Source organism: Lissotriton vulgaris, chromosome 2_1, assembly GCF_964263255.1.
Source record: "Lissotriton vulgaris chromosome 2_1, aLisVul1.2, whole genome shotgun sequence".
NCBI classification, from domain to species: Eukaryota; Metazoa; Chordata; class Amphibia; order Caudata; family Salamandridae; genus Lissotriton; species Lissotriton vulgaris.
This window is the reverse complement of record NC_141687.1, coordinates 669,417,819-669,432,546: the sequence shown is the minus strand read 5'-3', so window position 1 is coordinate 669,432,546 and position 14,728 is coordinate 669,417,819. Positions and strand designations below refer to the sequence as shown.

Genomic DNA, 14,728 nt, shown 5'->3' with positions numbered 1-14,728 from the left:
GTAATAGGAGATAGCGATGTTAGCGACTGTTTTCAGTCTCTAACATCTTGGCACGCCCACTTTGCATCTCATTAGTGATAAATATCACTGACATGCAAAGTGGGGCCCAAGATGGTCGCTATCTCCTACTAGCTGTCGCTAACTGGTGTTAGCGACAGCTTGGTAATAGGGAGATAATTTTATCTCCGCTTTCTTGGCTTTTAAAGCCAAAAAAGCGGAGATAAACCCTCTTGATAATATGCCCCAAAGTTATTAATTTCGCCATTTTCAAAACCAACACATAAATGAAAAAATGTGTCATTTACAATACCAATAGCTCAAACTTTCCTAATGCGAGACCTAATGCATTGCAAAGGCTTGTTTAACAGGTCATGTTTTATTTGGTACCTGCACAGTGCGCAGGGTGGGGGGGTTTATATTTGGTTGTTGCTTGGAGCAGGTGCAAGGTGGTTGGCAGTTGTGTTGCTATGGGTCTAGATTAAGATTAAGTCTGTTAACATAGATGAAGAAGGACAATGGAGAATGGCAATAAAGTTACACCTGGATGAATCAACAAATTAATGTGAAGATTTTGAATACTTAATTTTATACTAATAGATGTCGGTTAAACTGTTTAGGGATTTAAAGGTCAACAGTTCAATAATGGTAGGAGCTACACAGTTGAAAGATAAAGATGTAAAGGGGGCATGTGTTTTAGGGGGATAAGTGAAAATTGGTGACTTATTGTATAGTGAGGTTTCGTTTTGTAAGGCGAAGACCTAGCATTTTATTGTTATGATGTGCCCCTGTCTTCAATAAAGCGGACGTTTACACACAATAAGCAAGTATGTGGTATGTCTGCTCTCTTTTGGCCCAATCCCTTTGTACCTGGATATGAAAATTATTGATATCACCACCCTGTGCCAACCTTACACCCCTTTTTATATTGTATAAAATCTGGGGCACACTGGAGCTTAACTACCTCAACAGTGCCCTTTGGGACCTTTTGAGGTATACCAATAGGAGATGTTTGAGTTGGTTCAGGTATGTAAGGGATTGTGGAGAAGTGTGGCTCAATGGTTAGAGCGGCAGACCCTGATGCAGAGGTCTGGCCCAGGACCAGGGTTCAATTCCCCCCTCGGCGGGTCTTGAGCTCAATTTCCTCAGACCTGATAATTATCGCCTTGGTGCCTATTCTAATCATGGGTCCCACTCTGCAACTCTGGGCAATAGCTTGCTTAATCTCCACAACGGCCCCAACAGTGCTGGGATGCCTGGCTTCACCTTGGGGGTGCCCAGGAGTGGACATTTCACAGGGGAAAGCTAGGAAGGGTTCCACAGCGGTATGTGTTACAGCGCCAGGACCTTTCGGAACTTCCAAATGCGATTACACTCAATAATGCAATAGAAGTGAAGTCAGCATATAAGCCCAAGTCATAGGAAAGTTTGCTTTTTAATGATCTACTTGGCAGAATAAGAGAGACCCTCTGGGGCTTGACTCTGAATGTCCGAGGTGTGGGTAACTCCTTCCAATAGCCATGGTCCCGTCATTTGATAGGATGACAAGTGAAGAGTTGGTGACTCCTAGAAAAAAACACAGTTCTTGGATAAAGCCTGCTGGCATAAAAAAAAACCTCCCTGGTGTAATTTTAACGTTGATAGTCAGAGGGATTAATTGACAGATTTACTCTTTGCTTCATACAGTGTTTTTATAGTGGCAGATATGAAAATATTGCGACCTATTCTGAGATAAAAGTCATACATTTGCATTTGCACGCTATCTCATATATTTGTTTCAGATATCTGACTTTTATGGCTTTATGACTTTTAATATTTGTTAGAATCGCCATTACATCTGCAACTAGAAATTTGAAACAAATGTGAAGTAAGATGTTCAACTGTATTTCTTTTTCCACTCTCCTCTGAAAATGTATTTATCTCCATGGAGGATCTCCTTACCCTACACCTCCATTATACATATATGCATGCGCTGCCTACTCCCTCCTCCCAAGAAGTGCATTTACTCCTGCTGTGAATTTTGACATCATCAAGTTTGTGAGTGTTCATGCACTGTGCTGGACTGTAATCCCAGCCCCACATAAAGTTTGTAGGCTTGTTTTCCAGTAAAACATCAAAGATGGACCAGAATATGATTTACAAATTGTACAAACCAACGAAATTACAGTCATTTTCCTAAAGTTGATTTGCTAAAACATATTTTACCTTTCGCCTTCTTTTTCAAATTATTCTAATATTTTATCCTAAACATCCTTTTTCTTTTGTCCTACCCTTAATATTACAAAACACGGACACCCCACAATTATCCTAAACTTTTTCTCTCCATTAAAAATAACTCTGGGAGTAACCACCGATATCCTCAAACCCTTATGTGTGTATCTATCTTGCCATACACAAAACGTTGGTAAGGAACCTCTTTAAAACGTATTATCATTTCAGGAAATCTCTTTGTAATTTTCTATTTCGTTTTTAAATTGTAAGGAAAGGGTATTACAGATTTTAAAAATAGTAATATAGATTTTCTAATATTTTACTTTCGTGAAATGTAATACATTTAACGTATAAAAAGGTGTTGCTCAACTTCAATAAAAAATAGTGCGGCACAATCTTGCTTTTGAGCTATTTAATGCAGTGTTAAAATGTGTCTAAGGTGTTGCTACAGTCGGGGTTATGATGAAAGATGTTTTGGTAAAACAATTTTAGCAAAAGATGTTTAGAAAAGATTTTATCAGATGTTGCCCTAGGGTCTGCTATAGAACAGTTGGTATGTGCCCTAACAGCCTAACTCCAGTGTATGTAGAAACCATATCTTACAAAATATTGTTTTACTTAGTTAATTATTGGGGGCTTAAGACAAAACGAGCTGTGTAAGAGGAGGGATCACTGTGATTCCATTACCTAATAAGTGGTGTATTTACATTTTTACAGGAAAGGTTATAAATCAGATGCTACCTCTTCTATCCTTTTTGGATTTTTATTATTTATCATTCCTGGAAAAAAGCCAAGACTCTTTTCATGCAGAGCCAAAGGTAGGACTTCTTTTTTGTGTCACATTTATTTAACTTTCTTTAATTGCTAAACTAGAATAAAGTATTTTCGTTCAGCAGATTATGTCAATTGAAGTGCATGAGGTCAGTAAGATTGGGGGGTGGTGAGCTTCAGATTTCCCGACAATCACACTGGCACATAATGTTAAAAAACATGATATGACAAGCATGGCCCATGAGAGCGGCTTAACGGGCAGCGGAAAGGGAGAGGAATGCGGACTGGTATGAGTACTAAGTGAGACAAACACAATATTTTGTAGAATAAGCAACATTTTTTGGGACTTTCAACAACAAAGATAAGTGTGCGAACACTAATCCCAGATCAAATTTTGGCAGAAACCTCACCATACCCAACTGAAAGCACCTGTGCGTACCCCACTATTAATCAGAAAATACAATTAAATAAACACCCCAAACACCCCCCTTAACCTACGCCCCTGGTTGTGGGAAAGGATTTTGGTACCTGCATCAGTATCTGGTTTACATAATAGAACACTGGGTGCAATCTTGGCTTAAAATGCTTCACTGTGGTGATAACGCCTGCTCAAGCATCCAAGAGATCCTACATATGTCGATGTCCATAAATGACTTCCTTTTGGAAAGCATTTGCAGAAGGGATGTTGACACACTAACAAAACTGAGAATTGTATGATATTGTTGTACCCCATTTGTGGGTCCCAACAGTTAGGGGTCGAGGATGTTTTCAACTTACGTCTAGAGGTCCTTCTTTCTATAATAAATAAAATTAAAAAAATAGCCCTGCTAACTGAGCCAAGTACAACCCATTCTGCCGTTGACTTTCAGAATAGCCAGTGCGAGCAGTTGAAATCTTCCCAGGAAGGTGGTGTGGGGACCAAAATCACAGAATTCAAAGGTCAACCAACATACACCATCATGTTTTGTACAGCCCAGTGCTTATCTTATAGGTAAAGAAAGCACTTTTAGGAAGTAAAAGTAAATACAACATAGTTCTATAGGAATTGCAAGTACAGCGTTGGAATCTCAGTCAAAATCTTCAGGAATGGGCTACACCCTCCTTCCGTTATTCTCTCCTTCTCTAGGAGATTTCTAAAGGCTACAATCCCCGGTAGGCTGTGGGCATAGACATTAATTCGTTAAAAGGGCAGAGTGCTTCAGATGACCCTACTGATTTTCTGTGCAACTCAGTTCAACATTTTTCACTCAAGCAAAAACAGTCTCTTCTGCTTTTACCTTTTGGCTGGCGTTTCAGTTCTAGCCTTGTATTGGCTGTGGTTTGAATACCTACTCTTGTAGCCGCTGCTGCATTTCTGTTGGGGCTACAGTAGCGACTTCACACTGGAATATGAACCTCTCAAAAGGTGGATTCCCCAGTCAGGTGCACAGGTATGGCAAGTGCATCTTCGAGGCCAATCACAGCATCTTCTTGGGCAGCGACACGGGTCGTCTTCCTAACGTTGATAGTGGCAGCACCAGTCTTGCAGGCTCACAGGAGATTGCCGGATGGCATACTGATGCTAGTTCTAGAAACGTCTTAGAGCAGTTCACACCGAAACCACCCAAAATTATGGGGGGACCTCTCACAGCATAGTTCACTCCAAGCTTCACTTTCTATTGTATTCAGCTTTCTCTGGGTGCTCCTAATGCCGGAAACACACTGGGCTTCCCCTCTGGATGTCCTTCCCTCTGTCGGCCAGCTAAGCACTTCAGGCCCTTAAAAAGTGCTAAGGTGATGTCCCCTTACCTGTGGAAGTCTGGCTGCCAGGCCGACACTAGCTATTGCCACAAATCTGCTCTTTGAGTAATCTGTGCTGCACTCCCTTGCTTGATCATGAAGAACTTAGAACTGGTGGCTAGGATTCTACTTTTATGCACAGGTTGTGGATCCACCATCTAATGCTTCAGAACCAGTTTGGTTTCATTTGCTTTCAATTGTCAGGTTTTTTCTGTTCCTCATGCGTACCATTTTGCAAGGTGATGGATTTGCTGACGATTTTCAGGCGCAGTGTTTGTACAAACTGATCACTCTCACAATTAGTAGCAGTGGGGCTGGCCTCAAGCAGGAATATCTAAAAAAGGAGCGCAATTAAGTGTGAGATCTCGGTAACTGGTTGCCATCAGCCTTCCTGAAGCAATAATTAGGGTCAGGCATAAGGGCAGGCCCTGCCTAGAAGCATCCTAACCTTGAGCAACAGAATCCTATACCTCACCCCTACCCTCTACCAAATGACAGTTCACATAAAGAAGTAGGCAGCAGTCCCTTGCTAACAAGGCCCTCATGAAATTTCTAAAAGTGGCCTTAGCTACATACTCCTCAGTTCAGTGTTTGGATCTCCACCAGTCAGCCACAGCCACAGCATGGAATATGATTGCTCTGTACGGGAAAGACATCTTTATCATTCATCGTATGCCATGCTAAGTCAGAGGCATCCAAAATAGACACCACTGCCTCAATACTCGGACTGCAACATATGCAGAGTCCTACTGCTTTGCATATTTTATAAACACTTCACACAAATTTGCACGTGACATGCAGGATTTTAGCATCAGTTTCTGGCTTCACATACCAGCAGAACTTTATCTGAGTTGCATCTGTGGATCACAAGTACATATCACCATCTACCACATTGGAGTGCTCAGGAGGAACTGATTAGCAACCCATTGCTAACAAGGAATTTCTGAAGGCAGGTCTGTCTCCATCTTTCCTCACTTCGGTGTTTGGGTCTCCACCCTCCAGTCAAAAGAATGCAGGCAATACCCTTCCACTGTCCGGGAAAAGCTGTCATCATCCTCTGTGAGGTGCCATGTAAAATCAAGGGCATACCAAAAGTATGCCACTACCCCAAGTACTCAGTCTCACTACCTTGTATGGGCTACACACTTAATGCGCACACATGGACTCGACACATGACTTGTCAGCTCAAGGTTCTGGGGCTTCACATAACAGAGTAACTTTACACTAGAGGAGTCCAGAGACTACCCTCTCTCGAGCCAGAGAACACATTTTAGTCACAGCGAAATATTCCCAAAACATGGTACAATGCAAATAACATTCTATGTGATTCACAAAGGACACAGATAGTAGTCCTGTGAACGTTATGAGGGCATGCTTAGTGCATCCCTCCAGGTCTCAGAACCGGTTCTGGACCTCGCATTTTCAGGTCATGCCTAGGCCACGATGCACACTCTAGATTAGTGTGATGCCAGGGCCAAACAAAAGGCTGGTATATCAGTTAGACATGCACTTAGGGCAGAAGTACACTTCCATTTATCATGCAAGGGAACATTCACATAATTTCCTTCTGTGGTGTCAGTGAATCAAGGAAAGCCTTTTGCAAAATAACTATCTTAAAAATCCTGCACAGTCAATGTTTAGGTACCAATAGTAGCATTTCTGGTAACTAGGGTCAGTTCTGTCAGCATAAAATTGTTCAGTCTGGCATGCAAATATGTTTATTTTTCCACGTTTTTAACATGTCTTTTCACACAAAAAGCTGGGGATATATGTTGAAAATGTAAGCTGGTTTGACAGCAACATAATGCACAGCAAACAAAAGGTCTTGATCCCTTCATTTTCAGAGCATAGCTTTGATGAAGCTGGCACTGTTTAACTCCATGATTTGCACACTATGTGGACCTAGGCCAGGACTTACTTAGCACATTCATCTTTATACAATGGCATGTGTGGTGCAACAAGCCATTACCTAAAGAGCGATGTAAAAGACAGCATTGAACCATCTGCCTGTTAAGTAGCCGGCATATGTTTGGTGTGCGAGAGGAAGAAAGCCGAAACGTTACTACAAGGTGTATGTAATATGAATTTAAGCTCTGCATTCATGTCAGTTAGCCAGCAGGTCCAATGTTCCATACAAACCTGATAGCAGTTTATAAAAGGGAATATAGGGTACTTGATGTGGAGGTTCACCATATCGGGTTGACAGTGGATTTGGTCTGACTTTTCTGTACTATCTGTACACCTGACCCTACATTCATCCATCATAGAAAATAATATTAAATAAAAGTTTGTACAAGTGTTTGCCTGGAAAACAAAGTCAGTACTGGTCCCATATGGGTCTACTAGGCTTGTCATTAGAAATGTCTGCCATACCTTATGATGCTCAGGCATGCTAACTCTGCGAGACTGGAATCAGTCTGCTAAATGGGTGCACACCACACAATACTAACAGCATACTCTGTTCTTGTCCATAATTTTAATGCTGAATTTGCCTGTTGCACACCAGTGGTAGAATGTTCACCCACAAGTGAGCTTAACTGCCAGCTTGTCATTGTGAAATGTGCTAAATCAGCACACTCCTTCTAGGACAAGAATATGAACCTGCAAGTAGACATCTACTGTTTGCTGATGGGAATAGTATCAGCTCAGACTTCTCTATGGTACTGATCCTTTTATCCCTAAAAATTATTTTAAACAAGTGTTTGGGCTGCAAAAATTGACTTATTATGGAGAAGCATGGGGAGGAGGAACAATTAGGACTCCCTGGTCTAATTTCTTCTTTGCAGGGCATCAATGCCCATGACCATTGAGAGCAGCTCCCACGCTGTGTACACCGCCTGCTGGGTACCTTTCTATAGCTCAGGGAAAAGGCCGTCTCATCTGCACTTAGCCTTTTCCGTGTTGAGGAAGCTGTCTAAAAGGCTGAAGGACAAGGATAGACCCAAGCATGTGCATCTTAACACCCGTGAGTTGTCTTTCTTTATGCACCTGTCCTTTGTGCTGGCCTTTTTTAAGTATAGAGTGGGCTGCTTCCCTAATTCGGCAACAGATGGCCTGGCTTGGCATTTCGGTTTGGACTGTTCCCATGAGGAGCAGGATCAAGAATGTTTTGCATATGGCTGGGTCTTTATTGAAATGGCGTGGTGTGCAAAAAAAGTATGGATTTAACCCAGATCTGTGACTAGGGGTGAATGTTTGATTTGTTCACCATTCCGTCCATCATCTGTTCTTTATGGATTTGTCACCCTAAGTGGGGGGGGGGGTATGGCCAGATGTGGGTCCTGTGATCTCTATGCCACCCAATTCAAGCTAGCCTGGCTGATTTAGGGTGATGCCCCAATACCGGTCCCAGGAGGCTTGTTTCTGGTCCAGGGAGACCCTGGCTTGGCAGTTCGGGCTGGACTGTTCACATGGATAGCAGGGTCAAGACTGAGTTCCATATGCTTGGGTCTAAACTGAAATAGCGGGGCAGGCAAAAAAATGATGGATTTAACCCACATGTGTCAATGAGGGATGAATGTTTGATTTGTTCAGCATTCCATCCATCATCTGTTTTTTTTTGCATTTGTCGTCCTAAGTGGGACGGGTATGCCCAGACATAGTCCCATGCTTGCTATGCCACCAGATTCAAGCTAGCCTGTCTGATATGGGGTGATGCCCCAAACCGGTCCCAGGATGCTTGTTTCTGGTCCAGGGAGGGCCTGGCCTGGCAGTTCGGGTTGGACTGTTCCCATAGGGAGCAGGGTCAAGACTGATTTGGATATGGCTTGGTCTAAACTGAAATAGTGTGGAGTGCAAAAAAACAATGGATTTAACCTAATTATGTGACTGGGGTGAATGTTTGATTTGTTCAGCATTCCGTCCATCATCTGTTCTGTTTGTAATTGGGCAATAGGGTGGCCTGCCTGGGGGTGAGGTCCTTAAACTGTGTGCACTCCTTAAGCAGTCAGGGGTTCTCCTGTGTGGCCATGCCTTCTGTACTTTTACACAGATAGGATTTGTTTCTGTGTCTCTTAGAAGCTTAACAATAACATTGTAAACCTCAGTAATGGCCAAGTACAAAGCAAATCTTCATCTGGTACATCACCTAACAAAATCAATCCACCATTGTAGCTTTTCTGATTTAAGCGATTGGGGTCATACACAAGATCACAAACATTGACCCTTCTGTCAAGGCTTCAGTGCTACTTATTGAACTCTGAAACTGTAGAATCCACTACAGCCTCACAGAGGTTATGTAAAAGTGGTTGAAACATTATTGCGGACAAATCAACGGGAGAGCAGCTGCCCCAAATGACTCCATGGTTAGGGTTATGAGAAAGGATGGAACCTTAAACTTAGTTGGTAAGGATGAGAGGCTGATTTTTCAAATTTTGATTAAAGCACTGTTATTATCAAACTTGATTTTTTGGGAATGTAGATGTGTTATTTATTCAGTCTTCTAAGCCTGGGTGTGATATGTCAATGCAGACCTTATTTGTACATTTATGATGTACACCACATTCCTAAATATCTACAGCAAAAGTAAAAATATACTTAAATTAAAATAATATAAACAGTACCAAGCAACTATTACAAAAATATTGACTATAAATAATATGGAAAGTATATAAATATCTACTACCAAAATAACAACACCAATAATATGGCATTTTTAAAATGACAATAGAATTACCAAAAATATCAACTAGAAAATGTATCCGTAAAATATTTAAACATATATATTTCGTTTTTAGGTCTCGCTGAGCCAATGCGCTTGCGCATGTTCTGGTGAGACTTATGTAGGGGCTCCAGGAAAGGCTGACATGAGGGCTTTGGAATGCGGATTATGGCCAGTGCATGTGAGGCATTCAAGCGCGAAGCTGGCATCTGCTATCGTACTTGAAAGCAGCAGACTGCTTTCGCCAGTGCTCACTCGGCCTCACTTCCTGCTCCCCCTCTTATGCTTGTTCCCTCCCACTCTTCCTTTGATGTCCGCTTTTCTTGTTTAATTTGTATTTACGGCAGCCTTCGCACTCCACAGCACACACACGGCGCTGCCTCTCCTCCGCTCAGACACTGCTCCTGCAGTTGTATAACACTGCTGCTGCTCCTGGCACCATCTGGCCACTTTTATGCGTGCGTGGCCGTGTCACTTTTCCCCCCTCTCTCGATCCCTTTTAATTTCCTCCCACTCCCTGGGATCACTTTTGCTGCCGCGCGGCCGGCCGCTCGCATTCATTTTCTGCCGGCGTGTCACTGTTTCTTCCTCCCCACGATCACTTTCAATTCATTCCCCCTCCCCGTGATCACTTTCGCGGCCGTGCGGCCGGCCGCTCCCTTTTATTTTGTTCCAGCTCAGGATCACTTTCGCAGCCGCGAAATCCAGATTGCACCCCTGCTTTGTATGAGCTACTCGCACGTGGAACCTGGAATCTTGAGAGCTCTGTTTGAAACTGTGAGCCCCTCTTTGTTTGTGACCCTCCCCCTCTCCTTCCCACATATCTCCTCCCCACAGCTCTACTCCTCCTCCCTCTGTACAGAAACCATCATGGCGTGTCTCAACATGCAGCGGGGAGAACAGGAATAATGCAGCCCAGAAATCAGGCATGTTGGTTAATGGAGATGCAAGCATGCTAGTGCACATTCTGAAATGTAGAGACTGGAATGGAAATCCACAGTGGCATAGCTATAAAACAAACACAAAAACTATCCACTCGACCTATATCAGTGTTTATAAGCTTTCAAGCAGCACCGATTAGGATGAACATGCGATGGTACCGTATTTCTTCAACTACTATAATGTAACCCTCACCCCTTTTAAGAGTTAGTTCACTTAAATCATGCTGACTTTATAACGATTGAAAAGGGCTGCACTGTGCGGAAACTGACATTTACTCTTTTCAAGGTCCTAGGCTGCCCGCACAACTGTTAAGCATATAGGGTTGACTTGGACTTGGGGGAGAGGGGGTGTCCAATTTTGTAAGTAAGGGGTACAGATATGGGTGGGACGGTTCCATTCTTACACGTGTCATTTTTCAGACATTAAATAAGTGTCTCATATGCGCCTAAAAATAGAGTGGAACACTAAGTCTCAGTGTGTATACAAACAATCAATTTACAACACCCAAGGTGTTGAGAGTGACCACAAAGCAACCCCATGCTCCTCTTACTGCAGCCACTGAGACTCGAAACAGTGGCATACAGAAGCCCCATGTGCCCTTTACCCTTGCCACAGCCTCTGAGTAATTGTGGTATTGCACCACAAGTCACCACCCGGCCGGCGGAGCATCTCAGACCCTTGCGAGTCATGAACAAACCCCGCTGTTCCCTCATCTCTCACCACAACTTCTGACGCCAGTGTCGGTAGCAGCCGGGGCCCCTCCTCTCCCTTACCAAACGCTCACTGCTACTCTTGAGCACTGGGCTAGCTAGGAATAGACACAGCCGCTGACCAAGACCCCGCCACATGCCTGAGACCCCCTGCAGTCTTCAGGCACACACCTCCTGTCCTCCAAACAGGCCCCTAGGACTCGGGACACTCGCAGACAGAAACCCTGAGCGCCCCTCGCCACAGCCACTGAGCACCGTGTATTTTGCAGACAGTGAGAGTCGTGACAGAGGCAGACAAAAGCCGACCACAACGAGTAGGGGTGCTGATATAAATTTTGAATCACCGAAGTAATATGGTTTGTGAAAAATGCACAAGTATGTATAGTTAATAAGCCACATCCATTCAACATAGAGCGTGGTAAGGGTGTATTGCGTGTCCAGTGGGGCATTTTAGAGCACGCTGTCACAAATATATAAGTAAGCTATGGTGTTGTTGCGGATTGTCATTTAAAAATTAACTTTTTCCATTGAAATAATATTTTTACTGATACAAAGTTTTACTGATAAAACCTAAATGGCACACACATTATAATGCGAGGAAATCATGTTTCACCAAATATTTATAATTTGCGCATCATCAAGTAAAGTGTATTTGTTTCCTTTGATCCTAATAAATCTTCGTTTTCGTCACACTTCAGAGTTACGACTGACTCTTTAACATCCCCGCCTCACACTACTGCATGCCTTACACTGCTGCACGCCTCACACTGCTGCACGCCTCACACTGCTGCATGCCGCACACTGCTGCACGCCACACTGCTGCACGCCACACACTACTGCACGCCACACACTGCTGCACGCCTCACACTGCTGCACGCCTCACACTGCTGCACGCCTCACACTGATGCACGCTGCACACTGCTGCATTACTCACACTGCCGCATCACACTGCTGCACACCTCACACTACTGCACACCTCACACTGCTGCACGCCTCACACTGCTGCATGCCTCACACTGCTGCATGCCTCACACTGCTGCACGCTGCACACTGCTGCATTACTCACACTGCTGCATTACTTACACTGCTGCATGCTGCACACTGCTGCACGCCTCACACCTCTGCACGCCTCACACCGCTGCATTACTCACACTGCTGCACGCCTCACACTGCTGCACGCCTAACACTGCTGCACGCCTCACACTGCTGCACGCCACACTGCTGCATGCCTCACACTGCTGCATGCCTCACACTGCTGCACGCCTCACACTGCTGCACGCCACACACTGCTGCACACCACACACTGCTGCACGCCTCACACTGCTGCACGCCTCACACTGCTGCACGCCTCACACTGATGCACGCTGCACACTGCTGCATTACTCACACTGCCGCATGCTGCACACTGCCGCACGACTCACACTGCTGCACGACTCACACTGCTGCACGACTCACACTGGTCCACGCCGCAAACTGCTGCATGCTGCTCACTGCTGCACGCCACACACTGCTGCACGCCACACACTGCTGCACGCCTCACACTGCTGTACGCCTCACACTGCTGCACGCCTCACAACACCACCAAATTGCTCTAGGAAACCACCACATCAATTTAGGACACCACCACATCACTTTAGGACACCACCACATCACTCAGGGACACCACCACACCACTCATGGACACCACCACACCACTCAGGAACACCACCACATCATTCAGGAACACCACCACAAACCACCACATCACTTGGGGACACCACCACATCACTCGGGAACACCACCATATAACTCGGGGACACCACCACATCACTCGATGACACCAGCACATCACTTGTAGACACCACCACACTACTCTGGGACACCACCACATCACATGGGCACACCACCACATCACTCTGGGACACCACCACATCACTCGGGGACACCACATCACTAGGGGACACCACCACATCACTCGGGGACACCACCACATCACTCAGGGACACCACCACATCACTCGAGGACACCACCACATCACTCAGGGACACCACCACATCACTCTGGGTCACCACCACATCACTCCCTCCAGTCCAAAAACACAGTGGAAAGTGAAGCTATAGTGTGTATGGGTGGGGGGACCTGGGGGTGTAGCGATAGGATTTACTATTCTATATCTAGTCAGCAAACATAGGGGCACCTGCATATATTTGAGGGTAAGGGAGTGAGGTTTACTTTTTTAACTACAATCCCATGAACTTTGGGAAAATTCATGTAACTCAGGAAGTCATATTTACTATTCTAAATCCAGTCCTTCAAACATTGGAGAAAGTGCAAACATTTAAGGAAGGAGGTGGTTGAATTACTGTTCTAACTCTGGTGCAACTAAGATTTACTATTCAAACTCCAGTCCCTCTAACTGCATATAGGGAGCTGATTTAGGGATATATTTATTGTCATTTTGCACTGGCCTTGAGTCACAAAAGTGATTTGATCGAAAGTTTACTTCCCAGGACAAGTCACCTGATATACTTAGCACCAAGGAGGCATTTAATGGGTAGTGTATGGGTGTTCTCATACATTCACGAATGGTTTTTGACACCAAACCCTGTCTAGCAAAAAAAGTAGACAGGGTTTTGCATAAAAAAAATAAGGGTTTATTGACATTGGCTTTATTGAGGAGAATTTGTTTTATTTCTCCAATATCTTCTGACACTACAACACACAATCAACATGGGAAAAGTTTAATGGTTAGTCTAAGCATAGTATTTTGAACTGGAAAGGTACACTTCCAGTTCAGAACCTATTATTTATGTTGCAAAGGTGTTTGTGTGTGTTATGACTCTGGCAGCCTAAATATGTGCCAGAGCTCTGGAGATAGCAGGACAGTACCATATGTACTAAGATATGGTGCTGTCCACGCAACGCACAGCTGCAACTTTATTAGCTTCACTGCATTACAAGCCATTTTATATTAGTAAATGTACCTCTGACATTTCCAGTCCTTGGAACATTGGGGATAGTGCATATTAATGAGGAGTGAATTTACTATTTTAACTATGTTATGTCATATTTTATTCTATTCAATTTTATTCTATTATATTATGTTACAACCCATTCACAACTAACGATGGGGAAAGTGTGTACACTTTGGGAGTCAGGTTTAACTCCAGTATCGTGAACAATAGGACAATTCCATATAATTAGTGGGTGGGGGTTAAAATTTACTTTTTAAATCAAGTTCCACTAACACTGGGGAAAGTGCAGATAATTTGAGGGGGGTAGTTAGTAAAAGTAAATATTCAAACTCTGTTATCACTTATATTTGGTAAATTACATATCTTTGGGCCGGGGGTCAAATTTACTATTACTAACTCAAGTCCCACTAACATTGGTGAAAGAGAATATATTTGAGGGGCCGATTTACTATTCTAACACCAGTCCTGCGAACAGTATGGAAAGTGCATATAATTGGGGGAGAGGAGGCTAATTTATTGTTCTACCTTCAGGCCTTCTAAAACTGATGAAGTGCAAATATCTTGGAAATGTGGAAGGTCAAATATTAGGTAAAGTACATATAATTGGGAAGGTCAAAATTAACATTTTAACTCCAAATGCATTTTTCTAACTTAAAATGTATATTTGTTAAGACATTAACAAAAATCAAAAACAACCTCACACA

At 43.7% G+C, this 14,728-nt stretch overlaps 1 protein-coding gene across 2 annotated transcripts in view; it reads left to right on the top strand.

Annotated features, from left to right (window-relative positions):
- The window catches only part of LOC147730952 (solute carrier family 13 member 1-like), a 540,726-nt gene that overhangs the window by 378,953 nt on the left and 147,045 nt on the right, over positions 1-14,728 (top strand). For both annotated transcript variants that reach the window (XM_086955853.1, XM_086955852.1), the window contains one exon: positions 2,926-3,026. In XM_086955853.1, coding sequence (XP_086811979.1) covers positions 2,926-3,026 — 101 coding nt within the window. The remainder of the gene's footprint in view (positions 1-2,925; positions 3,027-14,728) is intronic.